General features: G+C 37.8%; 2 protein-coding genes across 5 annotated transcripts; both read left to right on the forward strand.

Annotated features, from left to right (window-relative positions):
- Positions 1 to 231: 231 nt before the first annotated feature.
- Positions 232 to 2,881, forward strand: LOC125476692 (secreted RxLR effector protein 161-like). Its single transcript, XM_048583029.1, has 4 exons — positions 232 to 604; positions 1,980 to 2,017; positions 2,290 to 2,329; positions 2,778 to 2,881. The coding sequence occupies exons 1-4, from the start codon at positions 232 to 234 to the stop codon at positions 2,879 to 2,881; spliced, it is 555 nt and encodes a 184-aa protein (XP_048438986.1).
- On the forward strand, positions 2,042 to 26,784 carry LOC103962375 (disease resistance protein RUN1). 4 transcript variants are annotated; one of them, XR_007258008.1, is made up of 8 exons: positions 2,042 to 2,329; positions 2,836 to 2,922; positions 3,615 to 3,708; positions 4,790 to 5,380; positions 5,669 to 6,770; positions 6,897 to 7,172; positions 7,252 to 8,405; positions 26,509 to 26,784. XR_007258008.1 is itself a non-coding variant. In XM_048583119.1 (7 exons), the coding sequence occupies exons 4-7, from the start codon at positions 4,854 to 4,856 to the stop codon at positions 25,710 to 25,712; spliced, it is 2,268 nt and encodes a 755-aa protein (XP_048439076.1). In that variant the 5' UTR covers positions 2,042 to 2,329; positions 2,836 to 2,922; positions 3,615 to 3,708; positions 4,790 to 4,853; the 3' UTR covers positions 25,713 to 26,784. The 4 variants fall into 4 exon arrangements, 2 of the variants coding, with proteins under 2 accessions (XP_048439076.1, XP_048439077.1); XR_007258009.1 differs by having other exon boundaries at positions 2,046 to 2,329; positions 7,255 to 8,405; XM_048583119.1 differs by lacking the exons at positions 5,669 to 6,770; positions 6,897 to 7,172; positions 7,252 to 8,405 and adding exons at positions 23,767 to 24,868; positions 24,995 to 25,270 and having other exon boundaries at positions 25,350 to 26,784.
- Positions 26,785 to 27,498: the final 714 nt, after the last annotated feature.

The following is a 27,498-nucleotide window of genomic DNA, read 5'->3' on the forward strand; positions in this document are numbered from 1 at the left end:
CGTTGTAGTTTATGTCGATGACATGACCCTCATCAGAATTCCCGTATAGCTTGAAGAAATTGCTATGCACTTGAAATCAGATTTAAAATGAAAGATCTTGGGAAAACTCGATATTGCCTCGGCCTGGAGATCGAGCATTGTTCAAATGGAATCCTAGTACATCAATCAAATTACACCCAAAAGGTGTTGCGACTTTTTAATGAGGATAAAGTGAAGCCTTCGAGTACACCTATGGTCGTTCGGACTCTAAATGTTAAACGAGATCCCTTTTGTCCAAAAGAGGATGAGGAAGATATTTTGGAACTTGAAGTTTCGTACCTAAGTGCAATTGGGGCTTTATTGTACTTGGCTCAATGCACTGGACCCGACATCTTATTTACTGTTAATCTTTTGGCTGGATACAGCAATGCGCCCACACACAGACACTGGAATGGTGTTAAAGACATTTTCTGCTACCTTAAATGTACAACAGATTTGGGATTGTTCTATACCTGTGAATCTTCGAGTGTTACTGCCCTTTATGGTACTCAAAATGATTCCCACCTTATTGGTTACGCAAATGCTGGATATCTGTCTGACTCATATAGGGCACGTTCTCAAATGGGTTATGTCTTTACTGTTGAGACACCGTTATATCTTGGAGATCTACCAAGAAAACACTAGTTGCGACTTTGTTGAACCATGTTGAGATTCTTGCCCTGCATGAAGCATTGTGTGAGTGCTTTTAGCTGAGAGAAATCATGGAACATATTCAAAGCACTAATGGTCTTACATCTGTCGTTGACTTTCCTATGACAATCTTTGAAGACAATGCAACATGTATTGAGCAGTTAAAGAAAGGATACATCAAGGGAGACAACATTAAGCACATAGCGCCAAAGTTCTTTTACTCATACCAACAGCAGCAGTATCAGAACATTGAAGTCAAGCAAATCTGTTCCTAAGACAATCTGGTTGATCTCTTCACCAAATCATTGCCCAAGTCTACTTTTCAGAATCTCGTCCAAGGAATCAACATGCTTAAATTATCTGAGTTGAATCGGTTGTAGTTCTCTAATTTAGAAGTTATGTCTAATTCAGGAGGAGTATCTAGAAGCATACTCACTTGATCTTAATGTACTTTTTTTTCCTACGATTAGGAGCATTTTTCCCATTGGAACAAGGTTTTAATGAGGCACCAATCCTAGGATGATCATACTCTGTTGAGTTCACTACTTTTATCGTATTTGACGTTTGTTTTAGACATTATGCATACTTCTCACTTTTTTCCTTAGTCTATGGGTTTTTCCAATACCTTAGGTTTTACCATAGCAAGGTTTTGTGAATTTTACTACAAATGCATACTTTCATAAATTTGAGATTTGCGTTCACCCATTGTGCCGATGACTTCATCAACTATTCTACATTCTCTACTGAAGATCTGATGTGATAGTTTGTTGAGTATTTACACACTCAAGGGAGAATGTTGCAGTCATATTTAGAATATGAATATGATTGTGTAAATCCTAGAAGATATGAGAATATATCTTATATTCCTATTAGGAGTTGATTACCTATTAAGAATTGTAATCATAAAGAAAAACGTTTTTACCTATCTTACCACTATAAATAAAGGTACAATGAGGACAAACATACCTCATATTTAAATCACTCTCTCCTCTCTCTAATTAACACCGACCCTTTGTTTCTCTAATCTTCTAGATTAGTTCGATCAAATAAGCTTACAACAATTTCGTACTTTTCTGAAAAAAAAAAAAAAAAAAAAAAGAAAGTTACGCCGGCAGCTTGCGAGGAAGCTTTCCCGCAGTAAAATGACCGGTTTACCCTTTTAAGTCCACGCTTCCGTCATCGGTCTTCCTTCCAAAAGATATTGATTAATATTGCAAGTCTGTCTGTATTTTTTTATAATTCAACCCAGCAACCCCAGTGCGCCTAATTATCAATGCTTTTTAATGAATTAATATTTCAAGTTTCCGCAGGAAGATATGTGCAGCTTGAGAGGAAGCTTCCCCCGCAGGTATTTAAAATGCATCTTTGTAGAAGATCCTCTGTCTGTTGCATCTTAATTGGCACAATTAAATTCTGTGGTTGTTAATTCTACATATCATGATCAAAATCACTACTATAAACCATCTGCTAATTTTCCATATCTCAAGTGTGAAGGGCAAGCAATTTAAAGTTCCTCCTGTTCAAATCGCCCAGAACCCAGGTTGAGCAACGTTAGCAGGTTGCTAGCTAGGTTTTGTGTTCAAATTTCGTTTTTGTTATTTAATTTCGTTTTCTTTTCAGCGTTTGAAGGCCTCTGTGCTGAGGCTCAGTGATAGCAGTGGTGAGTTTCTCTTTCAGAGATTCCTTCTTCCTAGTAATCAAGCTTTATCGAGTGATTTATCATTTATCTGCTTAATCTGGGGTTGGGGTTGGTTTTTTTTTTCTCTCACCAAGCACTTAATTTCCTCCGCTTCATGCGTACTGCAAAGCCCCCATGGATTTTCTGTTGACCCATCTGGGTTGATCGTGTCTTCACTGGTCATGATTGAAGTTTGTCAAGGATTCTGAAATTTAATAAATTGCAACTTTTTGGTTACTGAAAACATATATCAATTATTTAGGTCTTTTACGGTTTTATTGCCAATTTTTATACAACATAGATAGTGAAGACAGATGTTTTAAGAAATATTTAATCGCGTGGCAGATATTTCTCAGCAAAATTGAGAGAGTAGTTATATTTTCTTTAAATATTTGTATATTTTTTGGTGGAAATTATTATGGTACTCCAGATCATCAGAGACTGATCAGGCCCTATTACCTATCTGCTGCTACTCTAAACCTTCTCAGGGTGTTCATCACCGGAAGTTACGCAGCTATGCAGAGGGTCTTGTAGTGGAACTTGGATTTCACAGATCACAACGAGCAGGGTGATAGGTATATTTCCTCACTTTTACCATTTTAGAACTTAGATTAGTGATAAATTAATTTGAATCATGTGGCATGAACTTAAAGCTCAGTTTGGGAAAGTGGGCTCTTTGCCCCAAAGTTGCTTGCTTTTGGTAATACTCGGAATTGTGCTTCTAAGCTGTTTTTCAAGCTTTTGGCCATAGTAAATGGAGCTAAATCGACAGCTCTTTTGCTGCATTGTATTTGCTTTCCTAAATTGATTGTTTTTTGTTGAAAATTGTCAATGGGTTTTATAGATCAAAGTTTTTCAGGATGAAAATTAGGTTTCAAATTGGTTTGAGATATGAATATTTACACATTCAAGGTGTTGAATTCATCTTTGTTTTGCTGTATTGTGGTATTTAGTGCATTATAGCCTCAGCTTAAATGTAGTTTTGTATATTTTAAGTTCTCATTTGGATTTTGAGCACTAAGAGAGAGATTTAGCATGTATTCGAGGAAATACGAACAACTTATTTTGAAATGGCTAGAGTTTGAGATTCTCAAAAGGAAGCTCCTATAAGATTTTGGTTTTTTGAGTTCATTCAAACGAATTTCGGTTTTTATATTATCAATTTTTGTTGTGTGAGTAGTATTTTTCTTCTTCATGTTACTAAGATTTTGGTTCATGCAGTTTTAATTAGGAATCTGAATAATTGTTTGAATTTTGGTTAATGCAGGATTAGGAATTTAGGATTCCTATAAGTTTGTGGCTGGAGGGTGGAGTGGTTTCAAGACGACATCGTTGATAGTCGAGGCTCATCTGTGAAAAATGTAAGATTTTGTGTGGGTTGTTTTGTTTTGTTATTCCAAAAGCATAACACTTCAAATGCTTTAATTGTAAGTTAATCATTGTATTTTAATTCAATGTTTTATTTGTTTGCTTAATACGCGAGAAGACAAAATACGCGAGAAGACAAAGGAAAGTAAACAAGGAAAATTGGATTTTTAATTCACTGTTGTATTTTTATTCACTGTTTTATTTGTTTACTAAGCCTGAACCTCACTCTTTTCCATCTACTTACAATTGATTTCAGTTTTTAGGTTCATGCTGTCACAGCAATCATTTACATGTTTGAAACATAAGTTTTCATACAATTTTTAATCCGCCAGCAATGCTTGGGCACCATTGACTAGTGTTTACTAAGCCTAAACTTCACTTTTTCCCATCCACTTACAATTGATTTCAGTTTTTAGGTTCATGTTGTCACAACAATTCCTCCACCACTCTTTGATCCACATTTCTTCGATGTATTTCCCTTGTGTATCTAACAAAAAATGAAAACTAAAAACGGAAAGTTTAACAAATGGGCTCCTACTTATTCAAACCCTGTCTAGTGCACTATAAATTTGATGACTTGCAATAGGAAACCAAGTAAGTTCCTCCTGTCTTTATGTCTCTCATTAAGTCCCAATGAATCTGACTGACCCATTTGTTTTAAGCAACAAAACATAGTTAGCTCAGTAGTGGTACCTCACCGGTCAATACAATTAACTCCCAAACTTCGCTCTCACACAACAGTTTACTTTACTTTTCCAAATCCTAGCTATTTTTTGCTCTTTCATTTCTAATTAATAAATTTCGTTGTTGATGTCGTTCTGTTAAAGAGACACTAATGTCTAACATGATCAGGTATGTTTTTAAAGCATGTATATATCCTTTGTAGTTTAGAATTGGCAATGTCCAAAATACTACCATTTATACATTAATGTGTGTGTGTGGGGTCTTTCTCATGTATTCCGAACAAGATAAAGCCAAGACACAAACAGCAATAAAAAGATAGAAAACAACGGATGTTTGCGACTTTGTAGTGTATTTGTAAAGCTTCATTTATATTTTGTGTTTTCTATGCAGTAGAGAAACCACATAACAGAAGAAAACTTCTCGTCTACTATACATCCAAGAGGCAAGTCTTAAAATGATGATGAATCCTCTTGGGAGTACCGTGGTGATGAGTACGGGAGAAACCAGTACACCTTTCCCTGCTTCAGCTTCTGAATGGAAATATGATGTATTTTTGAGTTTTAGAGGTGAAGACACTAGAAAGGGATTCACAGACCACTTACACACCGCATTGGAACGTCAAGGAATAAAAACTTTTAGGGATGACCCTAAACTTCATAAAGGGGAACCTATTTCTCCAGGACTTCTTACTGCAATTGAACAATCAAGATTTGCACTCATCGTTCTCTCAGAAAATTATGCATCATCAACGTGGTGCTTGATTGAACTTTTACATATTCTTAAGTGCATGGAAGAAAGAGCAGCAGTGCTACCAATTTTTTATAATGTTGATCCCTCTGACGTACGAAAGCAAACAGGGTGTTTTGAAGAAGCCTTCATTAAATATGGAAACAACCCTGGGGTTGACAAAAGGGAGGTGGAAAGTTGGAGATATGCTTTAACGAAAGTGGCAAGTTTCTCTGGGTGGGATTCAAAGGACTGGTAACGTTTTGATTTTTCTCGCAACTGTGTCCTCCTTATATAATGACACACACGCCTACACCCCTTGTGTGACTTCTGTTTGAGGAATAGAAATAGAGCCAATTATATGACAAATTACAATGGACATAGCTATAAATGCCATTAAACGAATTCCATCTATAGTTCGATAACTCTTATACAATGCACATCATATATAGGTGTGTGATTATTGTGTTTTGACTTGACTCAATGCAAAAAATAGTAAAAACATTTTGGAAATTGTATATCTAACTCTATTCTTTTCCATAGGTCTGAAGCCAAGCTTGTCAACGATATTGTTCAAGTGGTATGGAAAAAGTTGCGCCCAACATTTTTATGTCCTGTGGTGGGCGACTTTGTTGCAATCGAGTCAAGGTCGAAACCGATTATTGATTTGTGTTTAGATGCAACGGTGAATGATGGTTGCTTTATTGGGATATGGGGGATGGGCGGTATTGGTAAGACAACTATTGCAAGAGTTGTGTACGAGAGAATCTCTCATGTGTTTGAATACCAAATATTTCTAGCTGATGTTAGAAGTAATGTCGAAAAAGGTGGCATACCTTACCTGCAAAAGCAACTTCTTTGTAAAATCGGGATGGAAAAAAAGGATGACATATGGGAGGTTCATGAAGGAGCAGCAATGATATGCAGGTTTCTAAGTGACAAAAAGGTTCTTTTAATTCTTGATGATGTGAACCATTTGCGTCAATTAGAATATTTGGCTGGAAATCAAGAGTGGTTTAAATCGGGGAGCAGAGTTGTCATTACAACTAGAGATGAGCATTTGTTACTTAATCACGGAGTGGAGAGACGGTTTGAGGTTAAAGGACTCAATAACGATGACTCTCTTCAACTTTTTAGCCGGAAGGCCTTTAAGAAAGATTGCCCTCAACCAAGTTTTGTTCATTTGTCAAATCGTGTGGTAATTTATGCCAACGGTCTTCCACTAGCTCTTAAAGTCTTGGGATCTTTTTTGTACGGAAGAGGTTTAAGTGCATGGAACAGTGCGTTGGATAAACTAAGAGAAATTTGTAATTCAGAAGTTTTTGAGACACTTAAAATAAGCTACGATGGTCTAGATGACAATGAGAAGAAAATTTTTCTAGACATTGCATGTTTCTTTAGTGGATGGGCGAAAGGTCAAGTAACAGAGCTTCTTGAAGCTAGTGGTTTTTATGCACCTATTGGAATAGATGTCCTTGTTGAGAAATCTCTGTTAACTGTTAATTCAAACGGTAGGCTATTGATGCATGATGTACTCCAAGAAATGGGTCAAGAAATTGTTCGCCGAGAATCTCCTGATGATCCAGGCAAGCGTAGCAGGTTGTGGCGTAGTGCTGACATCAATCGTGTCCTGAGTGAAAATACAGTAAGAGACTTTTATTATAATAATAAATTTGATTGCTCGTTGCTATTAAGTCTTGTATACAACATGGTGTTGTACTAGTTACCGCTTTGCTTACGTTATGACCTAGAATTTATTCTTGTTGACTAGGGAACAGAAAAAATTGAATGTATAATCATGCGCCGGGATGAGCGACGAACAGTCCAAGTGCATGCTAAATCCTTTTCAATGATGAAAAAACTGAGATTCCTCCGGCTATATGAGGCGAAGCTCTCTAACGGGCTTGAATATCTTCCCAATAGTTTGCGGTTTCTTGAATGGCACAACTTTCCTCTAAAAACTTTGCCGTCAGCTTTCTGTCCTGAGCATCTTGTGGAACTTCGCATGACCTTTAGTCGCCTTGAACATCTTTGGAAGGGGATAAAGGTACTTTCTGACTTATTGATTTTTATCAGCCACATTAATATCATGTGAAGCTAATTTTTGCTATGTTTTCACTTGATAGCAGCATTCATACAATTTGAAAATCCTTGATCTTTCTGACTCCCCAAATCTTGTGGAAACCCCAGACTTCAGAGGTATGCCAAATCTTGAGCAACTGCTTCTTTCAAATTGCGACCAATTGTATGAAGTTGACCAATCTGTGGTGACACTTGAAAGACTTACGTTTATGAGGTTGCTTCGTTGCAAAAACCTTGCACGTCTTCCAAGAAGTTTTTCTGGCTTAAAGTCTCTGGAAATTCTTGATGTTTATGGTTGCTGGAGGCTTGAAAAATTGCCAGAAGACTTGGGCCATGTAAAGTTTTTGGATTGGCTTGCCGAAATGCTATAATTGAACTGCCTTCTTTATCTGGTTTGTAATCTTTAACGCACTTGAGTCTAAGTAAATGCAATATTTTGGAAGGAGGAATTCCAAATGATATCGGCTGCCCCTCCTCGTTAAGGTATTGGATCTAAGGGAAAATTATTTATCTAGCTTACCCATGAGTATTTGTCAACTTTCCAAACTTGAATACCTTGGTGTGTCTAGTTGCAAGAGTCTTCAAACATTAATCGGAGAGCTTCCTTCTACAATATCCTGTGTTGAAGCTTACAATTGCGAGGCATTGGAATCAGCCTGTGTAGACGTGATTAAACTTTTTGCTAACTGTTTCAAGCGGGTGGAGAAGCAAGTTTGCACGAGTACGAGACTTCCTGGTTTAGGATGCAAGTTTGTAGTTCCTGGAAGTCAAATTCCAGAGTGCTTCAATCACAGAAGTGTGGGATTTTCAATCAGTGTAGAGCTACATCCAGGGTGGTCTACTGATCATAAGTTAAAGGGATTTGCGGTGTGTGGGGTATTCGGATTTAAGCAAATGGATATAAGTGATATAAAACTGAGCATCAATGGAAAAGCATGTTTAATGGCCCAGGAGGGACACGATCTTTTTTGGAGAGGCCACCTTTTTTTCTTCTTCCTTCCACGGCATGAATTCTTTACTGGCAATGAGTGGCAGAATGTCAGTGAGCTTGGATTTTCATTTGAGCGGTTCGTACGAATAGAGGATGCGAAGAAGTGTGGGGTGTGTTTAGTATACGAGGAAGATGTAGAGGCGGTTATGTGAGTGCCCAATCATCAGGGTGTGTTTAGTATACTTGATTGCGGTGTGTGAGACATAGGTGTGTGAGACAGAGGTATAGAGAATAGTTTTGATTTTTTGTTAAAAGTGAACAGTACTGGAAGTATTTTGATAAAACAAATAAAAAAAAATAAAAAAGGAAACTCGCAGGAATTTGATTCCCCCATCTTTCTTGCCAATGTTGGAAATACTGTTGAACCTGCAAGGACAAATTCTTGCAAGGGTGAATGAAAAAACAAGACTTATCGGACCTTGGTGAAGGAGCCACAATGATAAGTAGGCTTCTATATGGACGATTTGAATCATTTGGGCCAATTCAAATATTAGGCTGGAAATCGACAGTGGTTTGTGATTATGATTTTTACCACATGCAAATAGGATTAAAATCATTGAAAATACTTGCAAGAATATAAGGTAATTATAGTATAATTGCTCATGCAAGGTCATTGTCCACAAAGATTGTTTGATTAATTCATAATTAAATCAACTCTTAATTAACTATTGAAACAGATTTTTATCAAAGATTTGAGATTTTTGAGTTTGAAAATGTTGAATTAACAATTAAAGAACCTAGAAGTTAGAAAATAAAGGTAGCAAACCGAAAAACGTTTTTTAATTAAAACAATTTAGGGAAAGACAAGGGTTAAGCCGTCACCGTTACAATCCTATGCAATTCTATCAATTACTTATAAATTTCCACATCCATGCTTTGAAGGTTAGGTTTTCCTAACGCATATTTTCCTTGTGATGTTCAAGCGAAAACGTATATCTAACATGCAATCCGTCTGTGATGTTCAGATTAAATATAAACATGCAAGACTCATTAAACTTCGTGAAAACCCTTTGAAAAACCATGCAACCCTCAAGAGTGTGATGTTCGCCTTGAGTGAACTTACAATTACTAATCACAAGAAGCTCTCCTCAATTTCAGGGTGATGTTCTAACAAAAATTGCATCAAATAACTTGTTTAAATACCTTAATGGTGATCAATCATTAAAATATATAGATAGATTTAATCGTGGTGATTAATAATTCAAAACAAACATGCATCCATTCATAAGAAAATTAATAAAATTACATATTCATGCTATGGTTCATGGCCTAACCCTAGCAAAAGAATTAGTTACACATACTCATAATAAAAATCAAAGGAAATATCATTCAAAATGAGTCAAAGGAACGAAAACACCTTAAAGTAGAAAATATCCACGAACCCTAGCAATCACTCTTTGTCTCTCCAAGCTCATAAAAAATTACCCCCTCTATTTAAGAACGTCCAAGCAATATAATTGCTGAGCCCCCTACAAACCCTAAAACATAGGTCTCTTATTCCAACTAGGGAAGTAAATAATAAAATAAAATACTTAGAAAATAAAGTCATAATTAAACTAGGAAAAACTGCAAGGGAACTGTCCAGCCACGTTTTAGCCTCAGAAATCCTCCAAATCCTCCAAATCTGTCTGAACACATCTCCAGAAGGCCACAAATCCATCCGAGGTCATCTTGGACTTCACAAATGCAATTCAAGCCCAAAACGTCACTATTCCAGCACTGCGCATTGCTCATTTATTTTATCGCCAGAAAATAATCGCTTGGTAGAAAATTCTGATATTTTGATACGATCAAGCCAAATGACTCACGAACATCCTCCAACTAGAATTACTCCAAAATTCTTTTAAAATATTAACCAAAATATACCAAGAATAGGGTTAAATATATACTATAAAATCAGCTCATCAAAATACCCCCAAACTTAGCTTTTTGCTTGTCCTCAAGAGAAACAAGACTCAAACAAAAATAAAAACTTAACAAACTAGACACCTAGCTAAAACTTAGCCAAGACAAAACTTTGACCTTCAAATTGCAATCCATAATAAATTTTAAAAACTAGAACATCTTTTCAAAAGATCCAACTAATCCCACCACAAAGTCTAAATCATTTACAGCTGCTTAGAAAGGAATTCATGAACTTCCCTTGGTGTAAAGTGAACCATCATAGTTAAAGAGACTCAACCAAAACTGTTTTGTTTTGTTTTGTTATTCCAAAAGCATAACACTTCAAATGCTTTAATTATAAGTTAATCATTGTATTTTTAATTCAATGTATTATTTGTTTGCTTAATACGCGAGAAGACAAAGGAAAGTAAACAAGGAAAATTGGATTTTTAATTCACTGTTTTATTTGTTTACTAAGCCTGAACTTCACTCTTTTCCATCTACTTACAATTGATTTCAGTTTTTAGGTTCATGCTGTCACAGCAATCATTTACATGTTTGAAACATAAGTTTTCATAAAATTTTTAATCCTGTAGCAATGCGCGGGCACCATTAACTAGTGTTTACTAAGCCTAAACTTCACTTTTTCCCATCTACTTACAATTGATTTCAGTTTTTAGGTTCATGTTGTCACAACAATTCCTCCACCACTCTTTAATCCTCATTTCTTCCATGTATTTCCCTTGTCTAATGCACTATAAATTTGATGACTTGCAATAAGAAACCGAGTAAGTTCCTCCTGTCTTTATGTCTCTCATTAAGTCCCAATGAATCCGACTGCTAACCATTTGTTTTAAGCAACAAAACATAGTTAGCTCAGTAGTGGTACCTCACCGGTCAGTACAATTAACTCCCAAACATTGCTCTCACACAACAGTTTTCTTTAATTTTCCAAATCCTAGCTATTTTTTGCTCTTTCGTTTCTAATTAATAAATTTCGTTGTTGATGTTGTTCTGTTAAAGAGGCACTAATGTCTAACATGATCAGGTATGTTTTTAAAGCATGCATATATCCTTTGTAGTTTAGAATTGGCAATATCCAAAATGCTAAAATTGATACATTAATGTGTCTGTGGGGGTCTTTGCCAAGACACAAACAGCAATAAAAAGATAGAAAACAATGGATGTTTGCCACTTTGTAGTGTATTTGTAAAGCTTCATTCATATTTTGTGTTTACCATGCAGTAGAGAAACCACATAACAGAAGAAAACTTCTCATCTGCTATACATCCAAGAGGCAAGTCTTAAAATGATGATGAATCCTTTCGGAAGTACCGTGGCAATGAGCACGGGAGAAACCTGTACACCTTTCCCTGCTTCAGCTTCTCAAAGGAAATATGATGTATTTTTGAGTTTTAGAGGTGAGGACACTAGAAAGGGATTCACAGACCACTTACACACTGCATTGGAAAGTCATGGAATAATAACTTTTAGGGATGACCCTAAACTTAATAAAGGGGAATCTATTTCTCCAGGACTTCTTACTGCAATTGAACAATCAAGATCTGCACTGATCGTTCTCTCAGAAAATTATGCATCATCAACGTGGTGCTTGATTGAACTTTTACATATTCTTAAGTGCATGGAAGCAAGAGCAGCAGTGCTGCCAATTTTTTATAATGTTGATCCCTCTGATGTACGAAAGCAAACAGGACATTTTGCAGAAGCCTTCATTAAATATGGAAACAACCCTGGGGTTGACGAAAAGGAGGTGGAAAGTTGGAGATATGCTTTAACGAAAGTGGCAAATTTCTCTGGGTGGGATTCACGAGACTGGTAACGTTTTGATTTTTCTCGCAACCGTGTCCTCCTTATATAATGACACACACCCACACACACACACACACCCCCACACGCCCACACCCCTTGTGTGAATTATACACAAATTACAATGGACATAGCTATAAATGCCATTGAACGAATTCCATCTATAGTTCGATAACTCTTATACAATGCACATCATATATAGGTGTGTGATTATTGTGTTTTGACTTGACTCAATGCAAAAAATAGTAAAAACATTTTGGAACTTGTATATCTAACTCTATTCTTTTCCATAGGTCTGAAGCAAAGCTTGTCAAAGATATTGTTCAAGTGGTATGGAAAAAGTTGCGCCCAACATTATTATGTCATGTGGTGGGCGACTTTGTTGCAATCGAGTCAAGGTCGATACCGATTATTGATTTGTGTTTAGATGCAACAGTGAATGATGGTTGCTTTATTGGGATATGGGGGATGGGCGAATAGAACTTTTACGGGAATATTTTTTAATTGTATTGCTTCTTTAGAAATATATATATATATATATATATATATATATATATATATATAATCAGTGTTCAACTAGGAAACTAAATAAAGCTTATAAACAACCTACTTAATAAAGGACTCCTACTATTTACATTCCCTTTTTTTTCCTAATATTGACTCATGACTAACACTCCCCCTCAAGTTGGTGCATAGATATCACACATGCCCAACTTGACAAGTGAGTCATCAAACTTTCGACTACATACTGCATGAGTTAGAACTCTGCAAGTTGCTCCTCCGAATTCACAAAAGGTATTGACACAATCTTCCTTTCAAGTTTCTCTTTAATAAAATGTCGATCAACTTCCACATGTTTTGTCCTATCATGCTGTACCGGATTATCAGCTATATCTCTCGCTGACTTATTATCACAGTATAGTCTCATGGTCTCCTTTGGCTTGAACCCAAGCCCCTTCAGGAGTTTTCGAAGCCAGAGAATCTCACAAATGCTTTGAGCCATCCCTCGATACTCAGCCTCAGCTGAGGATCTTGATACTACCTTCTGTTTTTTACTTCTCCATGTAACCAAATTTCCTCCTACAAAAGTAAAATATCCCGAAGTAGACTGTCGGTCACCCACACTTCCTGCCCAATCAGCATCTGTGAACCCTTAAACCGTCAAATGTCCATGCTTCCGATATAAAACTCCTTTCCCAGGTGCAGACTTCAAATATGCTAAGATGCGCATAACAACAACCATATGATCTACACTCGGTGAATGCATAAATTGACCTACTACACTCACTGCATAAGCAATATCAGGACGTGTATGAGCCAAATAAATTAGTCTCCCTACAAGTCTCTGATATCTTCCCTTATCAACAAATTTCTGATTCGGATCTAAACATAGATGGTGTTTTTCAACAATAGGAGTATCTACTGGCTTACATCCCAGCATACCAATTTCTTTTAACAAATCCACAGCATACTTACGTTGTGACAAGAAAATACCTTTCGAAGATCGAGCAACTTCGACTCCAAGAAAATACTTCAAATCCCCTAGGTTCTTCATTTCAAACTCAGCCGCAAGATTTTTCTCCAACCTTGAAATCTCATCAAAATCATCTCCAGTAATAATCATGTCATCTACATAGATGATTAAAGCTGTCACTTTTTCATGCCTCTGTTTAACAAACAATGTATGATCAGAATGACTCTGATAATACCCAATCTTTTTCATAACTCGAGTAAACCTATCAAACCATGCATGAGGCGATTGCTTAAGCCCATAGAGAGACTTACGCAACCGACATACTCCAGTATTTCTGCCAGCACTGTATCCAGGATAAAAATCCATATATACTTCTTCCTCCAAGTTCCCATGGAGGAAAGCATTTTTCACATCAAACTGTTTTAATGGCCAGTCCATATTAGCAGCTAAAGATATCAGAACACGTACCGTATTCATCTTGGCAACTGGAGAGAACGTTTCTTGATAATCTACACCATATGTTTGGGTGTATCCCTTAGCTACCAACCTTGCTTTGTACCTGTCTAATGATCCATCGGCTTTGTATTTGACAGTAAACACCCATCGACATCCAACTATTTTTTTCCCTTCTGGTAAGGACATCACCTCCCAGGTATTATTCTTCTGTAATGCCAACATTTCTTCATCCATTGCTTTTGCCCACTTTGGATCCTTTAGAGCCTCCTCCACATGGGTTGGTACTCGAATAGCCTCCATATTGTCCACCAAGGTTTTGCGTTCTGGTGCAAGACCATTGCAGGAGACATAGTTGGCTATTGGATACTTCACTTTGCCTTCCGGAGAAAACCTGTCAGGTGGCACACCCCGATTTTGTCTCGGTGGCAGCTTATATGCATTTACATCATTACTCGCGTTAGTTACATAATCATCCACAATCCTTACCTCAGGTATATCCAGAGAAGATTCATTAGGCAGCACTGTGGAGCTAGAGAGAGGGGGGGTTACGTCCGCAGACTTGTCAACAATCTGCCCTGACTGCAGATCACTCTCGGCTTCAATCACTCCTGACTGCATGCCGCTTTCGGCAACAATCTGACGTGGCATTCCATCCCCATTATCATGCACGACATCTATGATCACTGCCTCATTATGCACGGCATCAGCTACAGTGTTCCCTCCCAAGTCCAACCATTCCAGATCACCACTACAGCTCTCCCCCTGGTGATCTGAAGATGAAGATATGGGAGCATAAAAATACTCCAATTCAGAAAAGGTCACATCCATGGTAACATACATATGCCGAGTCTCAAGATGATAACATTTATATCCTTTTTGGTGAGATGAGAAACCAACAAACACACATCGGAGGGCACATGGATCCAACTTAGTGCGATGAATTTTCTGAATATGCACATAAGCCACACACCCAAATACCCGGAGGGTGAGAGTATGAGTAGACACCACTGGAACATGGTGAGTGAGGGCTTGAAGAGGAGTGCGAAAATCAACCACCCGAGATGGCATACGATTAATCACGTAGACGGCATAAGTAACTGCTTTAGGCCAAAAACTCTTAGGAACCGATGCGCCCAGAAGGAGAGCACGTGCCGTTTCTAAGATATGGCGATTTTTCCATTCAGCCACCCCATTTTGCTGTGGAGTATAAGGACAGGTTGTTTCATGGAAAATGCCTTGATCACACAGAAACTCTGACAACTCACAATTAATATACTCACCACCATTATCAGAACGGAGAACTTTAATCACAGACAAGTACTGTGTCCGAATCATCTGAGAAAAAAATCGAAATACCATACCAACATCACTTTTATTTTTTAACACATACAACCACGTCATACGAGTGCAATCATCCACAAACGTAACAAACGACTTAATCCCAGAAGAAGTAACAACAGGGGAGGGTCCTTAAACATCCGAGTGCACAAGTTCAAATGGTAAAGCTCTTTTATTCATACTAGGAGGAAACGAAGCACGATGGCTTTTAGCAAGAATACATACTTCACAATGTAAGTCTGATTCATTTATTCCACTAAATAGACTAGGTAACATATGCCGTAAATACCCAAAAGATGCATGCCCTAACCGACGATGCAACAATCACACTTCTTGTAAATTACTAGACCGGGACGCTCGAACTGCCTTAGCTCTGCCAGAAACAACGTCGTCCATATAGTACAACCCCTCTCTCTTAGTGCCACGCCCAATTATCTCCTTGGTCTGAATATCCTGAAGTAGACAAAAGGACGAATACATTAGAACAACACAATCCAATTGTTCAGTAACCTGTGGTATGGACAACAAGTGATGGGATAAAGAAGGAACAAGCAAGCAATGATGTAAGGGAAGTGACGGGGTGAGATGCACAGTGCACTCTATTGCTTTGGCATGACCGTTTAGAACATCCTGGATGTGACATGATGCGCCGTATCCTCAAATCATCACATGGGCATCGGTTACCTCCCTACGTTGGATTCCCACCATACAAAGCGTGTTCTATAGGGAAGTTGAATACTCAACCCTCACATACAAAGATTATTCATGACCCCTCTAAGTTTCTTCAGAGGATTCAAGGAGACATTTGTGGACCTATCCAACCAACATGGGGACTAATCCAACGAACCTGCGGACCATTTAGATACTTTATGGTGTTGGTTGATGCATCGACACAATGGTCACATGTTTGCCTATTATCTACACGTAATTCTACATTTGCTAAACTCCTAGAACAAATTATTAAGCTAAGGGCTCACCACCCTGATTATTCGATTAAGTTGATTCGACTGGATAACGCTGGAGAGTTTACGCCATAATCTTTTGACAATTATTGCATGCCAGTAGAGATTGATGTGGAACATCTTATACCCCATGTTCACACCCAAAACGGTCTAGCAAAAGCTTTCATAAAGCACCTTAAATTGATAGCTCATACTTTGGTTATATGAACCAAACTGCCGGTATTGGCCTTGGGCTATGCAATATTGCATGTAGCCATGCTGGTCCGCCTGAGGCCCACCGCTACTCAACCATCTTCACCGTTACAATTGGTCACTGGATACGAGCCTGACCTCTCACATTTATGGGTGTTTGGGTGCGCCATTTATGTGCCAATAACACCACCACTACGTACCAAAATGGGTCTTCAAAGAAAAATGAGAATCTATATCGGCTATGATTCGCCATCAATTGTTCGCTATTTAGAACCCTTGATAGAAAATCTTTTTACCACATGTTTTGCAAATTGTCACTTTAATGAGACAGTCTTCTCGTCGTTAAGGGGAGATAAGCATGCTAACGTTCCAGTAGAACGCCGCGAATTATCATGGTATGCTTCCACTATGTCTCATTTAGATCCCTACACTGCCCAGTCTGAAACTGAGCTGCGACGAATTATTGATCTTCAGAGCACTTTTCAAAGTATACTGGATGCTTTTAATGATCTAACAAAGGTGACAAGATCACATATACCCACTGCAAATGCACATGCAAGGATATATATACCTCACGTACATCAACAACCCGCTTGGCAAGGTCAGACCGTCCCTGAAGGTAGTGAGGCTTCACCTTCTAGGCAGCAAGGTACATTGGCGGTTAGCCAATCATCTGCTTCGACCCTAAAGTGTGGCAAACCCCTTGGTTCAAAGGATTCACAACCCTGAAAGAGGAAAACGGCACCAACTAGTGACCCTAGTTTGAATTCAACCATCGCTTATTCATCTGTTCCAACACATGAGATTATTCTAGATTACGGTGATGCTTTAGACGAAACATGCCAGCCTCTTGAAAATCGTGAGGTTTTAATCCACTACGCAATATTGGATGAGGTTAGAATCGGAATGAGATGATCGTTGACAATGCATTTGCGTACTCAGTAGCTACTGATATCATGCTTAGTGATGACATTGAACCACGTTTCGTTGATGAAAATCGATTGGTTAAACTGGAAACAAGCAATCTAGGTTAAACTCGATTCGTTTGCGAAACGTAAGGTGTTTGGGCCCGTAACTCCTACTCATTCACATGTGAATCATGTTGGCTACAAGTAGGTTTTCGTGAGAAAGCGTAATGGACGTTATAACGTTCCACTACCTTATTAGTTTGCCTCCATAATGGACGTTATAATGTTTTGCTACCTTATTAGTTTGGTAGTTTCTGAAAAATTGAATATGCAGCTTATGGACATGGTAACTGCGTATCTCAATAGGGATCTAGATACGGCAATATATATGAAAGTTCCAGAAGGACTTCCATTGACTGATTCAAATAGTTCTAGACCACGGAACACTCTCTCAATTAGTTTGAGGAGGTCACTCTACGGATTGACACAATTTAAGTGGATGTGGTATAACCGTTTAAGTGAATATTTGACAAGTCTAGGTTATGTGAACAACGAAGTATGCCCATGTGTGCTCATAAAGAAGTCACATTTCGAATTTGCAATCGTTGCAGTTTATGTCGATGACATGACACTCATCAGAATTCCCGTATAGCTTGAAGAAATTGCTACGCACTTGAAATCAGATTTAAAATGAAAGATCTTGGGAAAACTCGATATTGTCTCGGCCTGTAGATCGAGCATTGTTCAGATGGAATCCTAGTACATCAATCAAATTACACCAGGAGGTGTTGCAACTTTTTAATGAGGATAAAGTGAAGCCTTCGAGTACACCTATGGTCGTTCGGACTCGAAATGTTAAACGAGATACCTTTTGTCCAAAAGAGGATGAGGAAGATATTCTGGAACCTGAAGTTTCGTACCTAAGTGCAATTGGGGCTTTATTGTACTTGGCTCAATGACTGGACCCGACAACTCATTTACTGTTAATCTTTTGGTTAGATACAACAATGCGCCCATACACAGACATTGGAATGGTGTTAAAGACATTTTCTGCTACCTCAAATGTACAACAGATTTGGGATTGTTCTATACCTATGAATCGTCGAGTGTTACTACTCCTTATGGTACTCGAAATGATTCCCACCTTATTGGTCACGCAAATGTTGGATATCTGTTTGACCCACATAAGGCACTTTCTCAAAGGGGTTATGTCTTTACTGTTAAAGACACCATTATATCTTGGAGATCTACTAAGAAAATGCTAGTTGCGACTTTGTCAAACCATGCTGAGATTCTCGCCCTGCATGAAGCATTGTGTGAGTGCTTTTAGCTGAGAGAATTCATGGAACATATTCAAAGCACTAGTGGTCTTACATCTGTTGTTGACTTTCCTATGACAATCTTTGAAGACAACGCAACATGTATTGAGCAGTTAAAGAAGGGATACATCAAGAGAGACAACACCAAGCACATAGCGCCAAAGTTCTTTTACTCACACCAACAGCAGTATTAGAACATTGAAGTCAAGCAAATCCGTTCCTAGGACAATTTGGCTGATCTCTTCACTAAGTCATTGCCCAAGTCTACTTTTCAGAATCTCGTCCAAGGAATCAACATGCTTAAATTATCTGAATTGAATCGCTTGTAGTTCTCTTATTTAAAAGTTATGTCTAACTCAGGAGGAGTATCTAGAAGCATACTCACTTGATCTTAATGTATTTTTTTCCTACGATTAGGAGCATTTTTCCCACTGGAACGAGATTTTAATGAGGCACCCATCCTAGGATGATCATACTCTCTTGAGTTCACTACTTTTGTCCTATTTGACGTTTGTTTTAGACATTATGCATACTTCTCACTTTTTTTCCTTAGTCTATGAGTTTTTCCAATACCTTGAGTTTTACCATAGCAAGGTTTTGTGAGTTTTACTACAAATGCATACTTTCTTAAATTTGAGACTTGCTGTCACATCCCCGCCCGGGACGAATCACTTCCCGAGCCCACTCCACCACCGTAGCACGATATTGTCCGCTTTGAACTTACCATTCCTCACAGGTTTTGTTTTTGGGAACTCATAAGCAACTTCCCAGTGGGTCACCCATCATGGGATTGCTCTAGCCCCCGTCTCGCTTAACTTCGGAGTTCCTACGGAACCCGAAGCCAGTGAGCTCCCAAAAGGCCTCGTGCTAGGTAGGGATGGGAATATACATATAAGGATCACTCCCTAGGCGATGTGGGATGTCATACTTGCGTTCACCCATTGTGCCGATGACTTCATCAACTATTCTACATTCTCTACTGAAGATCTAATGCGATAGTTTGTTGAGTATTTACACACTTAAGGGAGAATGTTGTAGTCATATTTAGAATATGAATATGTTTGTGTAAATCGTAGAAGATATGAGAATGTATCTTATATTCCTATTAGAAGTTGATTACCTATTAAGAGTTGTAATCATAAAGGAAAACGTTTTTACCTATCTTACCACTATAAATAAAGGCACAATGAAGACAAACATACCTCACATTTAAATCACTCTCTCCTCTCTCTAATTGCCATCGAACCTTTGTTTCTCTAATCTTCTAGATTAGTTTGATCAAATAGGCGTACAACAATTTCGTACTTAAATAAAAAAAAAATAAAATAAAAAAAAAAAAAGTTACGCAGGCAGCTTGCGAGGAAGCTTTCCTGCAGTAAAATGACCGGTTTACCCTTTTAAGTCCACGCTTCCGTCATCGGTCTTCCTTCCTAAAGATATTGATTAATATTGCAAGTCTGTCTTTTTTTTTAAGCAACCCCACTGCGCCTAATTATCAATGCTTTTAAATGAATTAATATTTCAAGTTTCCGCTGGAAGATATGTGCAGCTTGAGAGGAAGCTTCCCCCGCAGGTATTTAAAATGCATCTTTGTAGAAGATCCTCTGTCTGTTCTGCATCTTAATTGGCACAATTAAATTCTGTGGTTGTTAATTTTACATATCATGATCAAAATCACTACTATAAACCATCTGCTAATTTTCCATATCTCAAGTGTGAAGGGCAAGCAATTTAAAGTTCCTCCTGTTCAAATCGCCCAGAACCCAGGTTGAGCAACGTTAGCAGGTTGCTAGCTAGGTTTTGTGTTCAAATTTCGTTTTTGTTATTTAATTTCGTTTTCTTTTCAGCGTTTGAAGGCCTTTGTGCTGAGGCTCAGTGATAGCAGTGGTGAGTTTCTCTTTCAGAGATTCATTCTTCCTAGTAATCAAGCTTTATCGAGTGATTTATCATTTATCTGCTTAATCAGGGGTTGGGGTTGGTTTTTTTTTTCTTTCACCAAGCACTTAATTTCCTCCGCCTCATGCATACTGCAAAGTCCCCATGGATTTGCTGTTGACCCATCTGGGTTGATCGTGTCTTCACTGGTCATGATTGAAGTTTGTCAAGGACTCTGAAATTTAATAAATTGCAACTTTTTGGTTACCGAAAACATATATCAATTATTTAGGTCTTTTACGGTTTTATTGCCAATTTTTATACAACATAGATAGTGAAGACAGAGGTTTTAAGAAATATTTAATGGCGTGGCAGATATTTCTCAGCAAAATTGAGAGAGTAGTTATATTTTCTTTAAATATTTGTATATTTTTGGTGGAAATTATTATGGTACTCCAGATCATCAGAGACTGATCAGAGCCTATTACCTATCTGCTGCTACTCTAAACCTTCTCAGGGTGTTCATCACCGGAAGTTACGCAGCTATGCAGAGGGTCTTGTAGTGGAACTTGGATTTCACAGATCACAGCGAGCAGGGTGATAGGTATATTTCCTCACTTTTACCATTTTAGAACCTAGATTAGTGATAAATTAATTTGAATCATGTGGCTTGAACTTAAAGCTCAGTTTGGGAAAGTGGGCTCTTTGCCCCAGAGTTGCTTGCTTTTGGTAATACTTGGAATTGTGCTTCTAAGCTGTTTTTCAAGCTTTTGGCCATACTAAATGGAGCTAAATCGAACAGCTCTTTTGCTGTATTGTATTTGCTTTCCTAAATTGATTGTTTTTTGTTGAAAATTGTCAATGGGTTTTATAGATCAAAGTTTTTCAGGACGAAAATTAGGTTTCAAATTGGTTTGAGATATGAATATTTACACATTCAAGGTGTTGAATTCATCTTTGTTTTGCTGTATTGTGGTATTTAGTGCATTATAGCCTCAGCTTAAATGTAGTTTTGTATATTTTAAGTTCTCATTTGGATTTTGAGCACTAAGAGAGAGATTTAGCATGCATTCGAGGAAATACGAACAACTTATTTTGAAATGGCTTGAGTTTGAGATTCTCAAAAGGAAGCTCCTATAAGATTTTGGTTTTTTGTGTTCATTCAAACGAATTTTGGTTTTTATATTATCAATTTTTGTTGTGTGAGTAGTATTTTTCTTCTTCATGTTACTAAGATTTTGGTTCATGCAGTTTTAATTAGGAATCTGAATAATTGTTTGAATTTTGGTTAATGCAGGATTAGGAATTTAGGATTCCTATAAGTTTGGGCGGGAGGGTGGAGTGGTTTCAAGACGACATCGTTGATAGTCGAGGCTCATCTGCGAAAAATGTAAGATTTTGTGTGGGTTGTTTTGTTTTGTTATTCCAAAAGCATAACACTTCAAATGCTTTAATTATAAGTTAATCATTGTATTTTTAATTCAATGTTTTATTTGTTTGCTTAATACGCGAGAAGACAAAGGAAAGTAAACAAGGAAAATTGGATTTTTAATTCACTGTTGTATTTTTATTCACTGTTTTATTTGTTTACTAAGCCTGAACTTCACTCTTTTCCATCTACTTACAATTGATTTCAGTTTTTAGGTTCATGCTGTCACAGCAATCATTTACATGTTTGAAACATAAGTTTTCATACAATTTTTAATCCGCCAGCAATGCTTGGGCACCATTGACTAGTGTTTACTAAGCCTAAACTTCACTTTTTCCCATCCACTTACAATTGATTTCAGTTTTTAGGTTCATGTTGTCACAACAATTCCTCCACCACTCTTTGATCCACATTTCTTCGATGTATTTCCCTTGTGTATCTAACAAAAAATGAAAACTAAAAATGGAAAGTTTAACAAATGGGCTCCTACTTATTCAAACCCTGTCTAGTGCACTATAAATTTGATGACTTGCAATAGGAAACCGAGTAAGTTCCTCCTGTCTTTATGTCTCTCATTAAATCCCAATGAATCTGACTGACCCATTTGTTTTAAGCAACAAAACATAGTTAGCTCAGTAGTGCTACCTCACCGGTCAGTACAATTAACTCTCAAACCTTGCTCTCACACAACAGTTTTCTTTACCTTTCCAAATCCTAGCTATTTTTTGCTCTTTCTTTTCTAATTAATAAATTTCGTTGTTGATGTTGTTCTGTTAAAGAGACACTAATGTCTAACATGATCAGGTATGTTTTTGAGCATGTATATATCCTTTGTAGTTTAGAATTGACAATGTCCAAAATACTACCATTTATACATTAATGTGTGTGTGTGGGGTCTTTCTCATGTATTCCGAACAAGATAAAGCCAAGACACAAACAGCAATAAAAAGATAGAAAACAACGGATGTTTGCCACTTTGTAGTGTATTTGTAAAGCTTCATTCATATTTTGTGTTTTCTATGCAGTAGAGAAACCACATAACAGAAGAAAACTTCTCGTCTACTATACATCCAAGAGGCAAGTCTTAAAATGATGATGAATCCTTTTGAAAGTACCGTGGCGATGAGCACAGGAGAAACCAGTACACCTTTCTCTGCTTCAGCTTCTGAATGGAAATATGATGTATTTTTGAGTTTTAGAGGTGAAGACACTAGAAAGGGATTCACAGACCACTTACACACCGCATTGGAAAGTCGAGGAATAATAACTTTTAGGGATGACCCTAAACTTCGTAAAGGGGAATCTATTTCTCCAGGACTTCTTACTGCAATTGAACAATCAAGATTTGCACTCATCGTTCTCTCAGAAAATTATGCATCATCAACGTGGTGCTTGATTGAACTTTTACATATTCTTAAGTGCATGGAAGCAAGAGCAGCAGTGCTGCCAATTTTTTATAATGTTGATCCCTCTGACGTACGAAAGCAAACAGGGCGTTTTGCAGAAGCCTTCATTAAATATGGAAACAACCCTGGGGTTGACGGAAGGGAGGTGGAAAGTTGGAGATATGCTTTAACGAAAGTGGCAAATTTCTCTGGGTGGGATTCAAGAGACTGGTAACGTTTTGATTTTTCTCGCAACTGTGTCCTCCTTATATAATGACACACACACCTACACCCCTTGTGTGACTTCTGTTTGAGGAATAGAAATAGAGCCAATTATATCACAAATTACAATGGACATAGCTATAAATGCCATTAAACAAATTCCATCTATAGTTCGATAACTCTTATACAATGCACATCATATATAGGTGTGTGATTATTGTGTTTTGACTTGACTCAATGCAAACAATAGTAAAAACATTTTGGAAATTGTATATCTAACTCTATTCTTTTCCATAGGTCTGAAGCAAAGCTTGTCAAAGATATTGTTCAAGTGGTACGGAAAAAGTTGCCCCCAACATTTTTATCTCATGTGATGGGCGACTTTGTTGCAATCGAGTCAAGGTCGGAACGGATTATTGATTTGTGTTTGGATGCAACGGTGAATGATGGTTGCTTTATTGGGATATGGGGGATGGGCGGTATTGGTAAGACAACTATTGCAAGATTTGTGTACGAGAGAATCTCTCATGTGTTTGAATACCAAATATTTCTAGCTGATGTTAGAAGTAATGTCGAAAAAGGTAGCATACTTGACCTGCAAAAGCAACTTCTTTATAAAATCGGGATGGGAAAAAAGGATGACATATGGGAGGTTCATGAAGGAGCAGCAATGATATGCAGGTTTCTAATTGACAAAAAGGTTCTTTTAATTCTTGATGATGTGAACCATTTGCGTCAATTAGAATATTTGGCTGGAAATCAAGAGTGGTTTAAATCGGGGAGCAGAGTTCTCATTACAACTAGAGATGAGCATTTGTTACTTAATCACGGAGTGGAGAGACGGTTTGAGGTTAAAGGACTCAATAACGATGACTCTCTTCAACTTTTTAGCCGGAATGCCTTTAAGAAAGATTGCCCTGAACCAAGTTTTGTTCATTTGTCAAATCGTGTGCTAATTTATGCCAACGGTCTTCCACTAGCTCTTAAAGTCTTGGGATCTTTTTTGTGCGGAAGAGGTTTAAGTGCATGGAACAGTGCGTTGGATAAACTAAGAGAAATTTGTAATCGAGAAGTTTTTGACACACTTAAAATAAGCTACGATGGTCTAGATGACAATGAGAAGAAAATTTTTCTAGACATTGCATGTTTCCTTAGTGGATGGGCGAAAGATCAAGTAACAGAGCTTCTTGAAGCTAGTGGTTTTTATGCACCTATTGGAATAGATGTCCTTGTTGAGAAATCTCTGTTAACTGTTAATTCAAACGGTAAGCTATTGATGCATGATGTACTCCAAGAAATGGGTCGAGAAATTGTTCGCCGAGAATCTCCTGATGATCCAGGCAAGCGTAGCAGGTTGTGGCGTAGTGCTGACATCAATCGTGTCCTGAGTGAAAATACAGTAAGAGGCTTTTATTATAATAATAAATTTGATTGCTAGTTGCTATTAAGTCTTGTATACAACATGGTGTTGTACTAGTTACCGCTTTGCTTATGTTATGACCTAGAATTTATTCTTGTTGACTAGGGAACAGAAACAATTGAATGTATAATCATGCGCCGGGATGAGCGACAACCAGTCCAAGTGCATGCTAATTCCTTTTCAATGATGAAAAAACTGAGATTCCTCGGGCTATATGAGGCGAAGCTCTCTAACGGGCTTGAATATCTTCCCAATGGTTTGCGGTTTCTTGAATGGCACAACTTTCCTCTAAAAACTTTGCCGTCAGCTTTCTGTCCTGAGCATCTTGTGGAACTTCACATGACCTTTAGTCGCCTCGAACATCTTTGGAAGGGGATAAAGGTACTTTCTGACTTATTGATTTTTATCAGCCACATTAATATCATGTGAAGCTAATTTTTGCTATGTTTTCACTTGATAGCAGCATTCATACAATTTGAAAATCCTTGATCTTTCTGACTCCCCAAATCTTGTGGAAACCCCAGACTTCAGAGGTATGCCAAATCTTGAGCAACTGCTTCTTTCAGGTTGCGACCAATTGTATGAAGTTGACCAATCTGTGGGGACGCTTGAAAGACTTAAGGTTATGAGGTTGCTTGGTTGCAAAAACCTTGCACGTCTTCCAAGAAGTTTTTCTGGCTTAAAGTCTCTGAAAGTTCTTGATGTTTATGGTTGCTCGAGGCTTCAAAAATTGCCAGAAGACTTGGGCCATGTTGAGAGTTTGGAATGGCTTGATGTGAGTCAAACTGCTATAATTGAACTGCCTTCTTTATCTGGTTTGTAATCTTTAACGCACTTGAGTCTAAGTAAATGCAATATTTTGGAAGGAGGAATTCCAAATGATATCGGCTGCCCCTCCTCGTTAAGGTATTGGATCTAAGGGAAAATTATTTATCTAGCTTACCCATGAGTATTTGTCAACTTTCCAAACTTGAATACCTTGGTGTGTCTAGTTGCAAGAGTCTTCAAACATTAATCGGAGAGCTTCCTTCTACAATATCCTGTGTTGAAGCTTACAATTGCTAGGCATTGGAATCAGCTTGTGTAGACGTGATTAAACTTTTTGCTAACTGTTTCAAGCGGGTGGAGAAGCAAGTTTGCACGAGTACGAGACTTCCTGGTTTAGGATGCAAGTTTGTAGTTCCTGGAAGTCAAATTCCAGAGTGCTTCAATCACAGAAGTGTGGGATTTTCAATCAGTGTAGAGCTACATCCAGGGTGGTCTACTGATCATAAGTTAAAGGGATTTGCGGTGTGTGGGGTATTCGGATTTAAGCAAATGGATATAAGTGATATAAAACTGAGCATCAATGGAAAAGCATGTTTAATGGCCCAGGAGGGACACGATATTTTTTGGAGAGGCCACCTTTTTTTCTTCATCCTTCCACGGCATGAATTCTTTACTGGCAATGAGTGGCAGAATGTCAGTGAGCTTGGATTTTCATTTGAGCGGTTCGTACGAATAGAGGATGCGAAGAAGTGTGGGGTGTGTTTAGTATACGAGGAAGATGTAGAGGCGGTTATGTGAGTACCCAATCATCAGGGTGTGTTTAGTATACTTGATTGCGGTGACAGGCAGAGGTGTGTTAGAATTTTTGAAGGGGACTTGGAATTCCTTGATAGCCATTTGCAACAGCTCCATAATTTGTAAAATTGCATACAAGGTATCCTGAATACACAAGGTACAAATGGTACTGTTTTTAAAAAAAAATTATTACTTCTTATAGGTTCCAGAGTTTGGGGATTTTGGCAGCATATCAAGATCAAGGTTAGGCTGCACATCCCTCTTGACAGTTTGTATTTTCCTTCTTTTTGAAATAAAGATACCTCGTTGTCATTTTTTATGACAATGCTGTAGTAAGATTGATTTTGTGGTTTTAACGGAAAAAAAAAAATTAATGAAAAGTTTAAAAAAAACTTCTATTTTAATGAAATGTCATTTTAAAAGGATAGTGAATAATTTTGATTTTTTGTTAAAAGTAAACAATACTGGAAGTATTTTGATAAAACAAATAAAAAAAAACAAAAAGGAAACTCGCAGGAATTTGATTCCCCCATCTTTCTTGCCAATGTTGGAAATACTGTTGAACCTGCAAGGACAAATTCTTCCAAGGGTGAATGAAAAAACAAGACTTATCGCACCTTGGTGAAGGAGCCACAATGATAAGTAGGCTTCTATATGGACGATTTGAATCATTTGGGCCAATTCAAATATTAGGCTGCAAATCGACAGTGGTTTGGTTGTGGAAGTAGAGTTTTCGTCGCGACTAGGAATGGGCATTTTTTTAATTCCACATCGTGAGGCGGCAACGTTTGATTTCTGGAAAGCTGATTCAGTTCCAAGCTGGTTAATGTATGACACACGTCACGGATAACTGATGTTGATGGTGTAGCTTTGGAGAATATCCACTCTCAGTCTTCGATTTGCATTTGAAGCATACAAACCGAATAGTGGAAGTGCAGAAGTGTGGTTTCCGTATGGTATGCGAGGAAGATGTGGAAGCGCTTATTATGCAAACAGATTTGGCTTGGACGCAGAGCGATCAGCTGGAAGATGCATCTCCTGGTTCA

The sequence above is a fragment of a genome, unplaced genomic scaffold (assembly GCF_019419815.1).
Source record: "Pyrus x bretschneideri cultivar Hongxiangsu unplaced genomic scaffold, Pyrus_bretschneideri_v1 Contig2, whole genome shotgun sequence".
Taxonomy (NCBI): domain Eukaryota; kingdom Viridiplantae; phylum Streptophyta; class Magnoliopsida; order Rosales; family Rosaceae; genus Pyrus; species Pyrus x bretschneideri.